At 41.9% G+C, this 19,523-nt stretch overlaps 1 protein-coding gene across 8 annotated transcripts; it reads left to right on the top strand.

Annotated features, from left to right (window-relative positions):
* Window positions 1–14,422: 14,422 nt before the first annotated feature.
* Window positions 14,423–17,877, top strand: LOC139578561 (putative nuclease HARBI1). Of its 8 annotated transcripts, XM_071406390.1 has the most exons (11): window positions 14,423–14,802; window positions 15,098–15,168; window positions 15,256–15,432; window positions 15,523–15,584; window positions 15,667–15,753; window positions 15,841–15,882; window positions 15,951–16,124; window positions 16,204–16,239; window positions 16,338–16,892; window positions 17,174–17,285; window positions 17,380–17,877. In XM_071406390.1, exons 1-8 carry the CDS (start codon window positions 14,645–14,647, stop codon window positions 16,237–16,239), a joined length of 807 nt encoding a protein of 268 aa, XP_071262491.1. In that variant the 5' UTR covers window positions 14,423–14,644; the 3' UTR covers window positions 16,338–16,892; window positions 17,174–17,285; window positions 17,380–17,877. The 8 variants fall into 8 exon arrangements, with proteins under 8 accessions (XP_071262491.1, XP_071262471.1, XP_071262443.1 ...); XM_071406370.1 differs by having other exon boundaries at window positions 15,951–16,239; XM_071406342.1 differs by adding an exon at window positions 16,962–17,077 and having other exon boundaries at window positions 15,841–16,124; window positions 16,204–16,892.
* Window positions 17,878–19,523: the final 1,646 nt, after the last annotated feature.

Genomic DNA, 19,523 nt, shown 5'->3' with positions numbered 1-19,523 from the left:
CTCTTGGGTATGATGCTACACACCTGTATTTTTGGAGTTTCTCCCATTCTTCTCTTCAGATCCTCAGAGTAATGGCTGAACAAGGACATGGATAATGTACATCTAGCTGGTTTTCTATGCATCGGCAGGACAGAATGGCAGAGTCCAGTTAGATCGGGGGGAGGTTTGTCTTTTTCTACAACAGCTCTAATATTAAGGAAGTCTCAAGTTTCTGCTCACCTGAGTTAAAATACCTCATGATAAGCTGTAGACCATACTATTTACCGAGAGAGTTTTCATCTGTATATTTCGTAGCTGTCTATTTACCACCTCAAACCGATGCTGGCACTAAGACCGCACTCAACGAGCTGCATAGGGCCATAAGCAAACAAGAAAATGTCCATCCAGAGGCTGCGCTCCTAGTGGCCAGTGATTTTAATGCAGGAAAACTAAAATGTGTTTAATCTCATTTGTACCAGTATGTAACCTGTGCAACTAGAGGGGAAAAAACTCTAGATCATCTTTACTCCACACACAGAGACGCATACAAAGCATACAAATATGACCATAACGCTATCCTCCTGATTCCTGTTTACAAGCAAAAACGTTAACAGGAAGTACCAGTGACATGCTCAATAATAAGTGCATTGACAACGATGTCCCCACATTTACCATACATACATATCCCAACCAGAAGCCATGGATTACAGGCAACGTCCACATTGAGCTAAAGGATAAAGCTGCCGCTTTCAAGGAAAAGGACACTAAGCAGGACATTTATAAGAAGCCCTGCTATGCCCTCTGATGAACCATCAAACAGTGAAAAAAAAAAGTGAATACAAGACTAAGTTTGAATCCTACTACACCGGCTTTGATGCTCGTGGCAGAGCTTGCAAACTATCACAGATTATAAAGGGAAACCCGGCCGAGAGCTGCCCAGTGACGCGAGCCTACCAGACGAGCTAAATGCCTTCTATCCTCGCTTTGAGTCAAGCGAGCATAGAAGAGCACCAGCTGTTCCGGACGACAGTATAATCATGCTCTCTGTAGCTGATGTGGGTAAGACCTTTAAACAGATTAACATTCACAATGCCGCAGAGCCAGACAGATTGTGCCCAAGAACGCCAAGGTAACACGTTTAAATGACTACCTTCCTGTAGCAATCACATCTGTAGCCATGAAATGCTTTGAAAGGCTGGTCATGACTCACATCAACACTATCATCCCAGAAACACTGGACCCACTCTAATTCGCATACCGCCCCAACAGATCCACAGATGACGCAATCTCTATTGCACTCTACACTGCCCTATCCCACCTGGACAAAAGGAACACCTACGTGAGAATGCTATTCATTGACTAGAGCTCAACGTTCAATACCGTAGTACCTTCCTAGCTCATCACTAAGATAAGGACCCTGGGACTGAATACCTCCTTCTGCAACTGGATCTTGGACTTCCTGACGGAGTGCCTCCAGGTGGTGAGAGTAGGCAACAACACATCCGCCACACTGACCTTCAACATGGGGGCCCCTCAGGGGTGCGTGCTCAGTTCCCTCCTGTACTCCCTGTTCATCTAAGACTGCGCAGCCGATGACAATGAGACAGCCTATAAGGAGAAGGTCAGAGACCTGGCAGCGAGGTGCCAGGACAACAACCTCTCCCTCAACGTGTGCAAGATATAGGCGCTTATCGTGGACTACAGAAAACGGAAGGCCGAACATGCCCCCATTCACATCAACAGAACTGTAGTGAGTGTGTCAAGAGCTTCAAGTTCCTCGATGTTCACATCACTAAGGACCTATCATGGTCCAAACACACCAACACAGTCATGAAGAGGGCACGACAACACCTCTTCCCCTCAGGAGGCTGAAAAGATTTGGCATGGGACCTCAGATCCTCAAAGTTCTACAGCTGCACCATTGAGAGCATCTTGACTGGCTGCATCACCGCTTGGTACGGCAACTGCTCGGCATCCGGCCACAAGGCGCTACAGAGAGTAGTGCGTACAGCCCAGTACATCACTGGGGCCGAACTGCCTGCCATCCAGGACCTCTATACCAGGCGATTTCAGAGGAAAGACCAAAAAATTGACAGACTCCAGCCACCCATGTCATAGACTGTTCTTTCTGAGACCAAAGGGGTCCTGAACAGCTTCTACCCCCAAGCTATAAGACTGCTGAACAGCTTATCAAATGGACTATTTACATTGACCCACTTTACTATTAATTCTTTATTGTAAGTTTTTGCACTGACTTTCATGCACACTCACTTGACTCTACCCACACACTCACACAAACTACACTGACACTCCAACACACACACACACACACACACCAAAACACAATATGATATATTTTCAGTTTAGTTGTTTTAACTACCAGTTAATCCAATAGCAAGCAATGCAAGATACAGTATGTGGAAGTACTGTTGCTCAAAGTAACATGCTACAGTACTGTAAATTACAGTAGCTTACACCATTTTCACATTAGGCAATACACTTTCATTACCCAGAAAAATTTACAGAAAATCTATAATTTCCATAATATCTATCCAATGTGTAATCAAAGGTGTGATCAATGAAGACATCCTCAACAATCATTCATGCCCCAATTTTTTTTATATATATAAATGCAACGTAGGTGTACTGTCTGTAATAAAATTTAAGAAATGTAATAAAACAAATGAAATGAAAATAAAACATAACGTTTACCACAAATTAATTTGCATCAAGCCTGTCTCATCCACATCACAATGAATGTCCTCATTGTTCATGCACTGTGGTAAAAACCTTATGGCATGGCGAATCCAAGCTTGACATTGGTCTGCATTGATGTTGTTGCATGCCTCATCCATGGCCAGGAGGGTGGCACGCTCATGAGGTTTGGCCAGGTTGAAGCCCACTTCATCAACAAATAGTGTATATACTTGTGGTGGTTCACAGCAGCATCAAGCACCATCACCCTTTACAAATATATTTTGATGAGTTATTTTACAGTATAGTTCTAATAGGATATTGTGAAGTAGCATGTGCATCAATAGTAACAGTAATACAGTATATACAGTACTGCTGTACCTGAACACTCGGCCCGCAGTTGTTTCACCCGGTTGTTGTTTCTCTCAAAAGTCACCAGGTAAATGTGTTTCATAGATACCTGGTGCCTCTTCAAAAGTCACCAGGTAAATGTGTTTCATAGATACCTGGTGCCTCTTCAAAAGTCACCAGGTAAATGTGTTTCATAGATACCTGGTTCCTCATCAAAAGTCACCAGGTAAATGTGTTTCATAGATACCTGGTTCCTCATCAAAAGTCACCAGGTAAATGTGTTTCATAGATACCTGGTGCCTCTTCAAAAGTCACCAGGTAAATGTGTTTCATAGATACCTGGTGCCTCTTCAAAAGTCACCAGGTAAATGTGTTTCATAGATACCTGGTGCCTCTTCAAAAGTCACCAGGTAAATGTGTTTCATAGATACCTGGTGCCTCTTCAAAAGTCACCAGGTAAATGTGTTTCATAGATACCTGGTGCCTCTTCAAAAGTCACCAGGTAAATGTGTTTCATAGATACCTGGTGCCTCTTCAAAAGTCACCAGGTAAATGTGTTTCATAGATACCTGGTGCCTCTTCAAAAGTCACCAGGTAAATATGTTTCATAGATACCTGGTGCCTCTTCAAAAGTCACCAGGTAAATGTGTTTCATAGATACCTGGTGCCTCTTCAAAAGGCGGGCGACTGTTAGTTGGCTGAAGGATGCTACATTGACAAAGGTGTCATCGTTCTACTCAATGGCCTGCTTTATTTCATACAGCCGTATGTCACTCCTGGCCCTCACTATTTCCACCACTGTCCACTCCTTCTGGTTGGTCACCACACGGCCATGGCCACCACCATGGGGTCTTCTGTCAATTCTGAGAGTAGGACAGAGTGTGCTGTCAACAGATCATACTGTAAGAATACTGTGACATGTTTGACATTACAATATGTCATTTACTGTAAATGTAATGGTAAAGAATAGTGCATATCCTGAAGAGCTAACCGGTTTTATTGGCAAAATGTTCTCATGATCTAAATGACAGTTGATTTTTTCCAATTGGGGTAAACTAATCCGTCAGCCTCTGTCATGGTAAGCCCTCTGTTAACCACATGGTGATCGACGATGGCCCGGACTACATTAGACACAACAGTTCCCTGCCGTCTGCCTCCCTCTCTCTGATGTCCACCTCTTTCACAGGGCCCTTGCCCACCTCTTTGACCACATGTCATTTTGATGTTTATACTTTACAAACACACATTTTATTTCTGTAGTTCTCAAAATCCACATAAAGTAGACAAACCGGTTTATAATCTCTAGGTTTACCTAACGGTTAAGTGATTAACCCATTACATCTACAGGTTTACCAAACGGTTATTAAGTGATTAACCCATTAAATCTATAGGTTTATTAAACTGTTTAGTGATCAACCCATTAAATCTATAGGTTTACCAAACGGTTAAGTGATCAACCCATTAAATCTATAGGTTTACCAAATGGTTAAGTGATCAACCCATTAAATCTATAGGTTTACCAAACGGTTAAGTGATCAACCCATTAAATCTATAGGTTTATTAAACTGTTTAGTGATCAACCCATTAAATCTATAGGTTTACCAAACGGTTAAGTGATCAACCCATTAAATCTATAGGTTTATTAAACTGTTTAGTGATCAACCCATTAAATCTATAGGTTTACCAAATGGTTAAGTGATCAACCCATTAAATCTATAGGTTTACCAAATGGTTAAGTGATCAACCCATTAAATCTATAGGTTTACCAAACTGTTTAGTGATCAACCCATTAAATCTATAGGTTTACCAAACGGTTAAGTGATCAACCCATTAAATCTATAGGTTTACCAAACGGTTAAGTGATCAACCCATTAAATCTATAGGTTTACCAAACGGTTAAGTGATCAACCCATTAAATCTATAGGTTTACCAAACGGTTAAGTGATCAACCCATTAAATCTATAGGTTTACCAAACGGTTAAGTGATCAACCCATTAAATCTATAGGTTTACCAAACGGTTAAGTGATCAACCCATTAAATCTATAGGTTTACCAAACGGTTAAGTGATTGACCATTAAGCTCAGTTGGATTAAGTGATGGTCAAATGTATTTAAACAAATGAGAAGAGAATCATATGAAAAGTACTGTGAGCATTACATTGTGAAAGCCAATTACTTTATATGAAAGGTATTTCTGGATGAAACACGGATTAGGTTTGGTGAAAAAGTAACCGTGTGATTTTGTGTGTTGTACTTAGTCAATTGAAAATGTGCTTAAAGTTTTGGAAAAAACGGCTTTTTGATGATCTGTTTTGAGTTTTGAACGAAGGGTTGTGAAATTATACCACGTACTTGTGAAAATAGTACCAAAGAGATACTGTATTTAGGTGTACTTTTTAACATGGGAACAGGCTCGTAAGTAAGCATTTCACTGTAAAGTCTACACCTGTTGTGTTCAAAAGTAACAGAGATATGGTTTTGAAGCTGATCTTGTTTTTAAAAAAAGCAACGGTGAGCAAACCTGACAAATTGTAGTATCGTACAGAGCCAAAGCCTAATCACCAGCATATTTCATTGTAGAATGATGTGGTGTTTGTTTTCTGTTCTGTGTCCTGTGTTAGAGTGTCTGAGGAAGTGGGTCTTAGCAACAAAGTGTTGCAACTCACCGAGAGAGAGAACACAGGAAAGAGCCTCAGACAAGAGAAGGCAGAGACACATTTTGCCAAAACGTGCAAAAGTAATGTGTTTGTGTGTGTGTCAGGGCCCATGTTACCTTTACCTCTACAGGCCTCTGTTGTCCTTCAGACAGTCGCAACCACCTCCACAACCCACTTCACCATGCCTACACACTGAGTCAGCTGAAAACAGAGAGGGACGGAGGGTGGTGAAAGAGCACTCCACTGCCCTCGGGTCCACACAACTCATCAGCTCTTTCTATAGATGAGAGAGCACAGACAATCACGCCAGGCAGCAGGCAGCTATACTGAAACAATGAGGGGGCTGTTCGAGAGACGGAGTGTGTCAGAGTTAGAGATGGAGAGATCGATAGTGAGTGTGTGGGAGCGAGAGAAGGAACGGAGGAAGGATCAAATACATTTACAGAAGGACATATACAGTACTATAGAAAGAGAAAGAAGAAAAGAAAGAGAGAGAACGAGAGACAGGAAGAGGCTGTAGCAGGTTGAGAAAGCACTGGTTGAGGGAGTATAGCGTGTGAACGTATCTGAGCGCTGTGCAGTGGGGTGGAAATGTGTCTGGTTAAACTGCAGGGAACAATTAGGTGCATATCTCTATGGTTGACTCACCTGCTGTGCCTGCGTTTCCCCTGTCACTATAGCTTCCCACATCACAGGTGAGCAGGCAGAGCGCTCCCCAGCAGTCTCACCCAGCAGCACCTGGGGCTAGGTACACTGTGCCAGAGAGGATGAGATAAAGCTCTCTGGAATTTAGTTTACTGGCACACTATCTGGAATTTGTGATACTGTACATCAAATGTTCCAATTACCTTCTGAGTATGGATCAGTATGGATCAGTATCAGCCAGGCTAGACAATTTGGACCCTCTCTTTCTAAAATTATCTGCCGAAATTGTTGCGACCCCTATTACTAGCCTGTTCAACCTCTCTTTCGTATCGTCTGAGATTCCCAAAGATTGGAAAGCTGCCGCAGGCATCCCCCTCTTCAAAGGGGGTGACACTCTAGACCCAAACTGCTACAGACCTATATCTATCCTAACCTGTCTTTCTAAGGTCTTCGAAAGCCAAGTTAACAAACAGATTACCGACCATTTCGAATCCCACCGTACCTTCTCCGCTGTGCAATCTGGTTTCAGAGCTGGTCATGGGTGCAACTCAGCCACGCTCAAGGTCCTAAACGACATTATAACCGCCATCGATAAGAGACATTACTGCGCAGCCGTATTCATCGACCTGGCCAAGGCTTTCGACTCTGTCAATCACCACATTCTTATTGGCAGACTCGACAGCATTGGTTTCTCAAATGATTGCCTCGCCTGGTTTACCAACTACTTCTCTGATAGAGTTCAGTGTGTCAAATCGGAGGGCCTGTTGTCCGGACCTCTGGCAGTCTCTTTGGGGGTGCCACAGGGTTCAATCCTCGGGCCGACTCTCTTCTCTGTATACATCAATGATGTTGCTCTTGCTGCTGGTGATTCTCTGATACACCTCTACTCAGACGACACCATTCTGTATACTTCTGGCCCCTCTTTGGACACTGTGTTAACTAACCTCCAGACAAGCTTCAATGCCATACAACTCTCCTTCCGTGGCCTCCAACTGCTCTTAAATGCAAGTAAAACTAAATGCATGCTATTCAATCGATCACTGCCCGCACCTGCTCGCCTGTCCAGCATCACTACTCTGGACGGCTCTGACTTAGAATACGTGGACAACTACAAATACCTAGGTGTCTGGTTAGACTGTAAACTCTCCTTCCAGACTCATATTAAGCATCTCCAATCCAAAATTAAATCTAGAATCGGCTTCCTATATCGCAACAAAGCCTCCTTCACTCATGCTGCCAAACATACCCTCGTAAAACTGACCATTCTACCGATCCTCGACTTCGGTGATGTCATCTATAAAAAAGCCTCCAACACTCTACTCAACAAACTGGATGCAGTCTATCACAGTGCCATCCGTTTTGTCACCAAAGCCCCATACACTACCCACCATTGCGACCTGTACACTCTCGTTGGCTGGCCCTCGCTTCATACTCGTCGCCAAACCCACTGGCTACAGGTTATCTACAAGTCTCTGGTAGGTAAAGCCCCGCCTTACCTCAGCTCACTGGTCACCATAGCAGCACCCACCTGTAGCACGGGCTCCAGCAGGTATATCTCACTGGTCACCCCCAAAGCCAATTCCTCCTTTGGTTGTCTTTCCTGCCAGTTCTCTGCTGCCAATGACTGGAACGAACTACAAAAATCTCTGAAGCAGGAAACACTTATCTCCCCCCCTCTAGCTTTAAGCACCAGCTGTCAGAGCAGCTCACAGATTACTGCACCTGTACATAGCCCATCTATAATTTATCCCAAACAACTACCTCTTCCCCTACTGTATTTATTTATTTTGCTCCTTTGCACCGCATTATTTCTATTTCTACTTTGCACATTCTTCCACTGCAAATCTACCATTCCAGTGTTTTACTTGCTATATTGTATTTACCTCGCCACCATGGCATTTTTTTGCCTTTACCTCCTTTATCTCACCTCATTTGCTCACATTGTATATAGACATATTTTCCCACTGTATTATTGACTGTATGTTTTGTTTATTCCATGTGTAACTCTGTGTTGTTGTATGTGTCAAATTGCTATGCTTTATCTTGGCCAGGTCACAGTTGCAAATGAGAACTTGTTCTCAACTAGCCTACCTGGTTAAATAAAGGTGAAATCAAATAAAAGATTAATAAAATGGAGCCAGGGTCCTCTTATTGTTGTTTTCACGGTTGACGTACATGTCTCATGCACTCAAGCAACAATGGTTTGATTTATGTCATACTTGTAAATGAATGTTAAATGTATGGGGTTTACCTGATCTGACCTGTGATTTAATGATGTAATGAATCTATGCAGAAAGTAAAATGGCTTGTCGTTCCCATGTATAACATCTAGCATGACAGATCTCACTGTAATGAATGAACAGGGAAGATACCTATTAGCCCTGCTAATTCGGACATTTATTTTTTATACCTGTCAATCTGACAGACTCATTCATCAGAAAAGCCACCATGATGCTTCAGCTGCATAGCCAGGTCACGTATCCCCACTAGCTCTGTCCTCCACTGACCCGGACCATGACTTAGTCAACAGCCAAGACCTCAGGGCTGAAAACAGGCTTGCCCCGGGCCTAGAGCAAACTCAAGAGCTGCCGGACTAAAAGAGAAGCCGGGAACAGGATGTCCCCAACATAACTGAAAATAAAGAATGGCTGGCCGTCTTTTCAAGTAGATGGGGGAAATTTCCCACGACACAATCCCCGGCATTTCCTGGAATGCTGGGACTCTACACAGAAACTGGACTAGTGGAATGCCAAACTGCCGGGTGCTGTGATGGCCCCGAGGGTTAAAACTGACGCACTGAGACTCTGGTCCCGTAAAGGACATTTCCATACCCACCGTTGCCCCATACATCACTCTGCAGACCTGCACCTAGGCTCCCTGGGAAAATACATATTCATAATATATGACCCTCTGCTCCATGGCCGTGACAGGATCTGAGTGACCTTTAACTTTATCCTGTGGCATAGGATTGGCCTGTGGCTTCCCTGGGGACTATTGCTGGAGCCATTGAATGTTGAATATGTTTTTCCTGGAAATGCAGTTGCAATGAGCTCTACAATTTATCATTTATTTGTCCAGTTCTCAGATTATTGATATTAGCGGTGCCACGGCACGGCTTCAAATACCAATAAGATTATCAATGTTCTGAAAACGTATTTCATTACGACGTATTTATTATCATGCATTATCACTTCAGTATGGCATGCTCCCTCAACCATTTTTATTGTTTTGTCAAGTGAGTAATTTAGAAAACATGTGAATTTAACTAATTCCATTTAATCTAATGTGAAAAGTGCACAGTATAAAAGTGCTGATTGTGCTTCGAAGTGAGTCTGTTAGCTCAGAGCGATCCATTCTTTCCACCCTTCCTCTTGTGTTTGGGCCTTGATGACTTTACCAGAGAGGAGTGAAAGCTGCTCCCTCCGTGCCAGCTTGTGAAAAATGTGCTGTGCATTTCTCAGGCTCTTTCTTCTCTCTCTGCCTCTGTAAACCTGCCATCTACTCCATGGTAGCAAGAATGGAACTATTCCTACTCTCCACGTTTACCACCTGTTTGTGGTTTAGAAGCACTAAGCAGGCATATAAAGTTATAGCTCCTTGGTTTTTACCATTTTGGATAAAATTCTCTCAAAGAGGGGATTTCTTTAAATCTCCCACAACTGTCCCTGCAGACCTGATGAGTTTCACAGAATGGAGAAATACCTTTCATTTTTACTGTATATCTGTAACGGCCATCTGAAGAAGAAGGAGTGGATAAAGCGCAGCGTGGTAAGTGTTCATTTTTTTTTTATTATTATTATTATTTTTTTACCGTTATTTTACCAGGTAAGTTGACTGAGAACACATTCTCATTTGCAGCAACGACCTGGGGAATAGTTACAGGGGAGAGGAGGGGGATGAATGAACCAATTGTAAACTGGGGATTATTAGGTGACCGTGATGGTTGAGGGCCAGATTGGGAATTTAGCCAGGACACCGGGGTTAACACCCCTACTCTTACGATAAGTGCCATGGGATCTTTAATGACCTCAGAGAGTCAGGACACCCGTTTAACGTCCCATCCGAAAGACGGCACCCTACACAGAGCAGTGTCCCCAATCACTGCCCTGGGGCATTGGGATCTTTGTTTAGACCAGAGGAAAGAGTGCCTCCTACTGGCCCTCCAACACCACTTCCAGCAGCACCTGGTCTCCCATCCAGGGACTGACCAGGACCAACCCTGCTTAGCTTCAGAAGCAAGCCAGCAGTGGTATGCAGGGTGGTATGCTGCTGGCAAATGATTTGTTAATAAAACTGAACACTAAATAACAAAACAACAAAGAGAACGAAGAAAACCGAAACAGTTCTGTCAGGGGCAGAAACACAAAACAGAAAACAACTACCCACAAAACACAGGTGGGAAAAGGCTACCTAAGTATGGTTCTCAATCAGAGACAACGATAGACAGCTGCCTCTGATTGAGAACCACACCCAGCCAAAACCAAAGAAATAGAAAACATAGAAAATGAACATAGAATGCCCACCCAAATCACACCCTGACCAAACCAAAATAGAGACATAAAAAGATCTCTACGGCAGGGTGTGACAATATCACACCAAAATCTACAATATGTGACCGACCGCCTCTATTCAGGCTCATGTAGCAAAATTTTAAATTGTGTTTTTTACATTGGATAAAATTAGAGACTCAGAGCTAGAAAATTGTATATCATACACTGCAGTTGAGAAACAGTGGGAAAGTAATTCTGCTTTGAAAGTTAAACTCTTACACCACTTTTGAGAAAATGGCCCTTGAATGTTTTGGTACACCTATTGGAGAGCTCTTCTTTGTCTACACCCATTCAGCATCGTTCACACCCTCTTAAGCCTTAGCCCCATCCACCTCTTTAAGGATTCACATGTGAGGATTCACAAATGCATAGTAGCAATATCAAAAAGAGAAAGTGTCCAGATAAAAAATATTGTATAAATATTTTATCAATATTAGATGATGCCTACCCGACACACTTGTCTAAATTGATGGGTCATGTGAAGGAAATGCTATAATCACCCCCCAGCCACATCTAGTTAAGTGGATGGGTCACTATTGTCTAGACATGTACACATGTTCATGAAATACATAAAGGGGCGTAATCACCCCCAAACATACCTGGCTAATTTGATGAGTTATGTAATAATCTGGCCGTGGAGTCTTTTGTTTAGACATGTAGCTAGCTAGCTAAAGAATGAACCGGCATAATCCCAAGTCATACTATTACCAATACAAAACATTGTCATAGCTGTAATATGAATCTGCAGGTAGCTAAAGCTAACAATCTAGGTTCAATGTTAGCAAGCGAACATTAGGCTATACCTAGCAATGCAAATGGGCTTCTGATTCGAATGATAGTACTACACAGATCATACACGTAACATTAGCTAGCGAGCCAGCAAGCTAACGTTTGCTAGCTAACCAAAAGTACGCTTTAACGTGCAATAAAAACAGCTTTCTGACAGCATTTTAAACTTAAATCTGAAAATGTAGCTAGAATCTTATCTGTATACATGGATGAACGCTTCATGGAAGACTGGAACCACTGAACTCCGTTTTGTTTGTAGCTACATCTTGTTTGGCCAGTGTTGTGCCAAGTCACTGAAACGAGTCACATATCGTATCTCTTATCAGCTCTCTATCAACTCTCTATCAATCACACGGCAAGGCCACAAGTCTCATTCACAAACTGTAAGGGAAATACCTTCCAGTAATCATCATCATTGTCACCAGGGTTATTATTATTCTATAATAATAAACACTCATTTCTATGATGTGGTTACATTCCCTGTGTAAAAAAAACAGCATAGACCAGCATAAATTTCAAGCTGGTCAGTGCTGGTTGGATGCTGGTCTGACCAGCATGGTCTAGCTGGTTATCCTGGCAGACCAGCCTTCGTTGTGTATTCACTGGTGATCAGCCTTCGTTGTGTTTTTCGCTTTTTGTTTTTCATTTTGGACACTGGTGACCAGCATAAGCTAACGCAAAACCAGCATCAAATCACATTATGATGGCTTGCAAAGTGCTGTTTAAAGCCTATTGCCAGAGTGGATTCCCACAATCTGCATTCAGAATGACTGCCAGGATAAAAATTTAAGAAAGATATGAGGGTACTGTAGCTAAACCATCTAAACTGGAACTACCATTTCATTAACGGGATTGGATTAGTTTAGGAAAATGATTGTAATTTATCTTTGTGTGTAGCATGAGATAAATTAATTGATTAATAAATCAATCAATGTACATGCAAAAACACAGATATTGAAAAAAAATTCTAAAAATCAAACTGCAATACAGCATGCTGGGAAATATGATCATGATGGGTGTGGTTTTGCAGACCAGCAAAATTCTGATTATTTGGGGTCAACCTCGCAGTTGCCAGCAATCTCATTTCCTGCTACACCACTGGATCTGTGGGTGTGATATAATTGTTAAAAGATGAAAACCAATAGACATCCTGGGGGAACCCTTTTGGGTGCCACATAGAACCCTTTGATTTGTCTCTGTAGGTAGGGAAAGACTTTTGAGTTCCATTTAGAACCCTCTCATGAAGAACCCTCTGGTTCCAGGTAAAATGTATTACAGGTTCACAGTAATACTTATACAATACATCAGATGTGCTTATGACACACACTGTTAAAAATTACCTGTAATTTGACATTAAGTTACTGACTGGGAAGCAGTAAAAATACAGTATTTTTACAGTTGAATTAAGGTGTTATTGTTGTAAAATGACTTGATGTTGTTTACCTTACAAGGGAGGAGTAGTACTGTTATGTACCAATGTACTGTTAGTTGATAATGTTAACTTTGCAAGCTACCGGTAAAAACTTTGTTCAGTTGGCTACACATAGTGGTAAGTAGACCTAATGTACTTTTTTCTCCAACCAATGTAGGCCTACCTAGCAAAGTTAACATCATCCCCTTTTCAACATTGTTTTAAGATTGTTGACTGACATGATAGGCTACATTGGCTAGCTAGCTAATAACAAATCACGTCAATATTGCTAGTTAACAAGTTAACTTTCAGGGGATAAACTAGATGGCTATATCAAAATATTGTTTGATTTGCTTGCCATCTATAGTGGTGATGACAGAAGTCCGACTGACAACTTTACCAGGACGAGGACTTGCTGATGTCATGCTCTTTCCAAAAGCCTAATCTCTGTGGAAGCAAGCCAGTTAAATATAGCTAAATGACACGTGTTGTTTGCTTAGCTAGCAACATGCCAAATGGATATGCTACCCTCACATATCTGAAATTACATGACCAATTGATGTTTACTGATTATGAAAAGCATGCAGTTATTTGCTTCATAACTCTGATAATAGAGCTAAATGTGGAATAATTAGATATGTATAGTTCTGACTATGCTCTTCAAGAGATGATGATATTAAAACCAAATAGGGTTTATATAACAGTTATTTAACAATCCTTTGAAAACAGCACTTATTGTCAATGTACTTGTTTGAGCTCCTGTTTGACAGATTCGATTGGGTTTATCAAGGGGAAGCTGCCCGGTCTTTCCCTCTACTTGCGTCCATTCAGATAGATTAAGCCTGATACAGAGGCTATTTCTTTTGGGCTATATCCTGTGTATATTTGCTAAATCTACTTGTATATTTTTTATGATATGACACTTTCAACATTGGGTTATCAGTAAATTACAGACTGAGCACGTCAACCTTCCATGCTTTCTGTTGATTTCATGCCCTTGTGCCTGCTACAAGGTCCCACAATAAATAGACAAAGCTTTGTGGTCAAACAAGTTGTTTGCATGTATCCATTTTTATTTTACTTGACTTGAGACTTGACTTGAAAAAACTTGACTCGACTTGCTCTTAGAATGCACGACTTGGACTTGACTCGAGACTCGACCCATTCTACTTGGGAGTCGACTTGAGACTCGGACTTTGTGATTCGCAACTTGCTTGTGACTCAAATAATAGTGACTTGGTCCCACCTCTGCTAGTATGTTACCAGCAGTTAGTTGCCAGTGAGTTACTATCAGTAACTGGCCATTAAGTTACTGTGAATTTTACAATAACTTACTGACAGCTGGGGCCTGTTGCACAAAAGTAGAATTAAGACATCCGGGATAAATGACTCAGCTGAGCTCAATGAAGCCAAAACATGTGCGTCCAGGCTTAATTGGTTGCACAAAGACCAAGCCAGGATGAGCAGACACGGATTCATTAAGCCAGGTGAAACCAATCCTGGATAGGTGCGCGCTCACGGCTCACTCAAATAGACCCCGCCACAGATCACAGATTAACTGATTTACCATGGCAACTAGAGCCGCGTACTTTTCCCCGTCGGAAGCACAAATCCTCATGGAGGCATACGAGGAGGTAAAATATATAATTAAGAAGAAAGGCAACACCGCCACAGTGATAAAGCAAAGAGAAAAAGCGTGGCAAAGTATTGCAGACCGCCTGAATGCGTAAGTAGTGCACAATTACACACTCACCGCTCCGCTGAAACATCACAATTACAATTCAAATATTTAATTCACATCTCCAAAAATGCAGTTGTACTGTAATTATGAAACGGTTAAATTTTTAATTGAAATGCACTGCAGATATGAGTGAAATTGTGTAAAGTAACTCCATCACACTGTATAAAGCTATGATAAATTTTTTGATATTTTTACTGAAAACAAGACAAAAATACCAAGTAATTTTTTGCAGTGTGACTCCATTAAATGTGTGTGTGTGTGTGTGTGTGTGTGTGTGTAGATTAAACATGAACGGGCCAAAACGGACATGGCAGCAGGTCAAAATCAAATACAAGAACATTCTGCAGAATGGTATGGTCCCTGACTAATATTTAACAAAGCACAAGCATATATTGTACCCAGAAGGTGCCTGCTCACACATTGTCTGTACTGTTTTAGCAGTGAAAAAGAATACCCACAGACAAGGCACGGGTGGTGGGTCACCAAAGGCTGACCTTACCCCAGCAGAGGACATGGCCTTGGAGCTAAATAAAGGCAGGCCCGTCTTAGAGGGGATCCCTGGGGGGAAAGAGACGAGCATAGGTTCCTCCCAAGATGCCACCCGCTTCATTCAAGGTATGTCCTTCCATCTCTACATGGGATACAACCACATTCATATTGAATCAATTTGGACTGTCTGACTTTGGTTTACCTATTGCCTTGCAGTGTCTGGCAGCACTGTGTTCCTGTTAGAGCCACCAGCACAAGCACCAGACGATGCTGATCCAGTGAGTACTCCATCAAAGGCATACTGTAGGCCTGGCATGTCTTGTCTACTAGCTTCAATATGAATCCGATTAAATGTGATAGGGTGAAGGCCCCAGTGCAGCAGCAACAGCACATGATGGAGACGATGATGAGGAGGAGACCATCTCTCTGGATTCCAGAAGGCATGAGGTATCATGTTAAGACTGTGAAAGTACTATTTACTCTACAATGGTGAGGAGTCCTCATCAAAATCAAAAAATCTAATTTCTTTTACAGGACCCAGATGCTATACAGTGGGAAAACCAGCCTGGCAACATAGTGCGTATTAATAAAAGGACACCACATCCTGCCAAATTCCAGCTGCGCTAATTGTATTGTGTTCACAGAGCTCACAAGCTATCAGAAAGTTGTATGGCAACCACCTCCGGCGCCAAATAGAACTGGCAGACATAGACATTCAGTACAAGAAGAAAAAGATGGAAAATCTTGCACTGGAGTCCGAAATAAAAAAGAGGACAATTAGGAAACTGGACCTTGAAATAAAAAAACTTGAGAGGGAGGTGAGATATGCCTTCAATGTACACTGTATGCTAACTGTAACACAAATGTATTAATCATTATTTTTCTTTCCTCCCCCAGCTCCAAGAAGATGACACAGCTCAAAATAAAAATTAGGTATATTCTCGTAAAGTCAAGTGAGCCATGACATATGAGCTCTTATTGTGAGCACACAGGACGGTGGCATCTTTCTAAGGTTTTTTTTATTTTCCCAGCAATCAGTACAACCAAGTCATCGTTATAAGGCATCGCCCTCTTTTGCCCACCCCCCCAGCACCAGGTGTGGCCACTAGCCTATATGAAGGCCCAAAATTGTGTGTTCCTTTCTGCTCTGACAATGGCATGCCCATTCGTGCGAGATGTGGTGGATGAAGAAGCACTTGTGCTGAGGAGAGCCTTCAGGCGAGAAAGGGTCTTCAGGGACCGGTTGGACCCACTGGCCTTCCCTGATGACCATCTATATGAAAGATACAGGTTTTCTGCAGATGGCATCAGGTATCTATGCAGACTACTGGGTCCCAGGATTAAGCACCGCACTGCACGGAGCCATGCACTGAGTGTGGAGCAAATGGTTTGTGTGGCCTTGCGCTTTTTTGCTAGTGGAGCCTTCCTGTACTCAGTGGGGGATGCAGAACAGCTGAACAAGGCCACAATTTGCCGCACAATAAGGAGTGTGTGTCTGGCTATCAAAGCATTAGCAGATGTCTTCATCTCCTTCCCTGGCCACAGAAGACTCTGTGACATCAAAGAGGAGTTCTATAGGATTGCAGGTAAGAGGATCTACAAATTACAGGACAACTGTTAACACATAGTAGGATACTCATTACTTTGTGTGACAGGTTTCCCCAATGTCATTGGTGCAGTGGACTGCACACACATAAGGATAAAAGCCCCCTCAGGTGCCCATGAGGCCGATTTTGTGAATAGGAAATCCTTTCACAGCATTAATGTTCAGGTGAACATAACTTTTTGATATTGTCCATTGACGAACACTCTGCATTGCCAGTGATGTGCATTGATTGGTGTAATATTCCTCATCTTATGATTTCAGATGGTCTGCAATGCTGACTGTGTGATCAGCAATGTTGTGGCAAAATGGCCTGGCTCAGTCCATGACTCCAGAATCTTTCGGGCCTCTGAAATCTATCAGTGCCTATCACAAGGTAAGCCACACAACCCCTATTTATAACCATCATGGCTGTGTCAAGAATATCACTGTGTTTATGAGGTAGTAATGATGAGATTTTGTGTTGACAGGTGAATTCTCTGGTGTGTTGCTGGGAGACAGGGGGTATGGCTGCCAGCCTTTTCTCCTGACACCTTTCACAGACCCCCAGGAAGCACAGCAGGCCTACAACCATGCCCATGCCAGGACCAGGGCCAGAGTTGAAATGACCTTTGGCCTCCTGAAGGCACGCTTTCACTGCCTTCACAAATTAAGGGTCAGCCCTGTTAGGGCATGTGATATTACTGTGGCTTGTGCTGTCCTCCACAATGTGGCCTGCCTGAGGAAGGAGAGGGCCCCCAGAGTGCCACCAGCCATGGACTGGGACAATCCGGCAATCTTCCCTGATGACGACAGTGGTCGGCTGCTGAGGGACCAATATGTGTTGAATTATTTTAGTTAGTATGTGTGCTTTCCATCTTGTAGAGTCACTGTGACTTCAGTTTCGAAAGGAGCTGATGGTTTACCTGCTTTGTTTTGTCCTTATTCAATAAAGGAACATAATGTTACACATTGTGTTTTTATATTCATATGGAATGTGTATTTGTTTATATGACAGAGTACTAGGGCCACACTGAAGAAAAAGGATAAAGTCATAAATTTATGAGGCTGGTTCTTTCTGCAGAAAAGCTACATATTGTTTTTACAGTTTTGATACTTATGACAATGTGATACTTAATATTCTGGCACATCAGCATGTCTTTGTTTATGAAACCATACTGAAGTACAATTTCACGAAATGCCCCACATCTGTCATTTTAACAACTGTCCTCCTTTAAAACAACTGGTTACAATATTATGACTTGTGTTTTTTTCCCCTCTGTGGCCCTAATATTCTATCATTTTATATATAGCCTTATAGTCTATGGGAAACTGTAAATTATCTAATGATAGCAACATCATCTAAAAATCATTTTTTATCCAAAATCATTGAAATTAATGATCACAAACGTTTAAATAATAACAGTGGGTCTAGTTATATGTGATAACAATGTATAGTGAGCAGTGAAATAACTATTGGTTTCCATTTGTGGTGACTGCTGACTGACATTAGGGATGAGATTAAATAGATCCTGGAATTTAGCCTGGTCTGGAGCAGGCTAGCTCCACAGAATAAATCTCCATGGTAATTTATACCATAACATATCCTCCTGCCCCCTATCCATCTTTAGTGCAACCGGATTACGGATCAATTGAGCCAGGATCACCAAGATATCCTGGCTTAATCCCTTATCCTAGTTTTGTGCAACAGGCCCCTGGTTGCCAATTCAGTAACACAAAAATGTATAGCAACTTCCAGGCTACTGACTTCCATTAAGTTACTGTGAAATGCACAATAACCACTTAACAGTGCAGCTCTTTAATGTCACATATTCTTACAACAATTACAGAACAGCCAGTGTAAATAAAAAAATAAAAAATAAAAAAATAAAAATAATACATTAAAAAAAAAAGGTGCTCAACCTTTGACAGCAAAACCATCAACCACTTAAACTGGTACACCACTTCCAGTGACGGTTGGCACAGATACAGATATATTAGACCATGCCCCCAAATATGCTAATTGACCAACCCAGTACATTGGCCCCACCTACATTTCAAAGCACAGTGATGATTGTACCTTAGACTAGATTATCTGCACATGTACCCTAAAAGGAACCAACCAACATGTGAGTTCCTATGTGTACCTTTGAGGGTACTTTGTTTACCTTTGACCTTTTTGTACCCCAGGGAACCACACTGTACTCTAACTGTACCCTAATTTTGAGTGTGTGGATATATGTTCTTGGTAATGAAAATGTACCTGGTGGCACTGCTGAAACATTAATGCACCATCCACTGGTCTCTACCCACTCATACACTGCTGCTAAAATTATGATTGATTAGATGTATTACTCCAGTACACTGCTGTCCATTGATTATTGATTGCCATTAGTATTCATCTATTTATCCTGCTACTGGTCACTATTACTCCTGTTTACATGTATATATTACCATTAGTGTATTAAGTATTTATGATAAGTATTTATATATTCCTGCTACCAGTCACTTTTCAGCCCTGTGTACATGTATATGCTGCTACCAGTCACTTTGTATGTACTGTATAAACTCACCTCAACCACTCCCGTACCCCTGGACATGGAATAAGGTACTGGGAGTGACCTGTATATACTTG

This window comes from Salvelinus alpinus, chromosome 1 (assembly GCF_045679555.1).
Source record: "Salvelinus alpinus chromosome 1, SLU_Salpinus.1, whole genome shotgun sequence".
Taxonomy (NCBI): domain Eukaryota; kingdom Metazoa; phylum Chordata; class Actinopteri; order Salmoniformes; family Salmonidae; genus Salvelinus; species Salvelinus alpinus.
The sequence above is the reverse complement of the archived record's forward strand: the minus strand, read 5'-3'. Positions and strand labels throughout refer to the sequence as shown.

Coding starts and splice junctions, on each gene's coding strand:
- LOC139578561 (XM_071406342.1), top strand. CDS start 16,421: ATGAAGGCCCAAAATTGTGTGTTCCTTTCTGCTCTGACAATGGCATGC. Junction 16,893..16,961: donor GGAGTTCTATAGGATTGCAG/GTAAGAGGATCT, acceptor TTTGTGTGACAG/GTTTCCCCAATGTCATTGGT. Junction 17,078..17,173: donor TTCACAGCATTAATGTTCAG/GTGAACATAACT, acceptor TTATGATTTCAG/ATGGTCTGCAATGCTGACTG.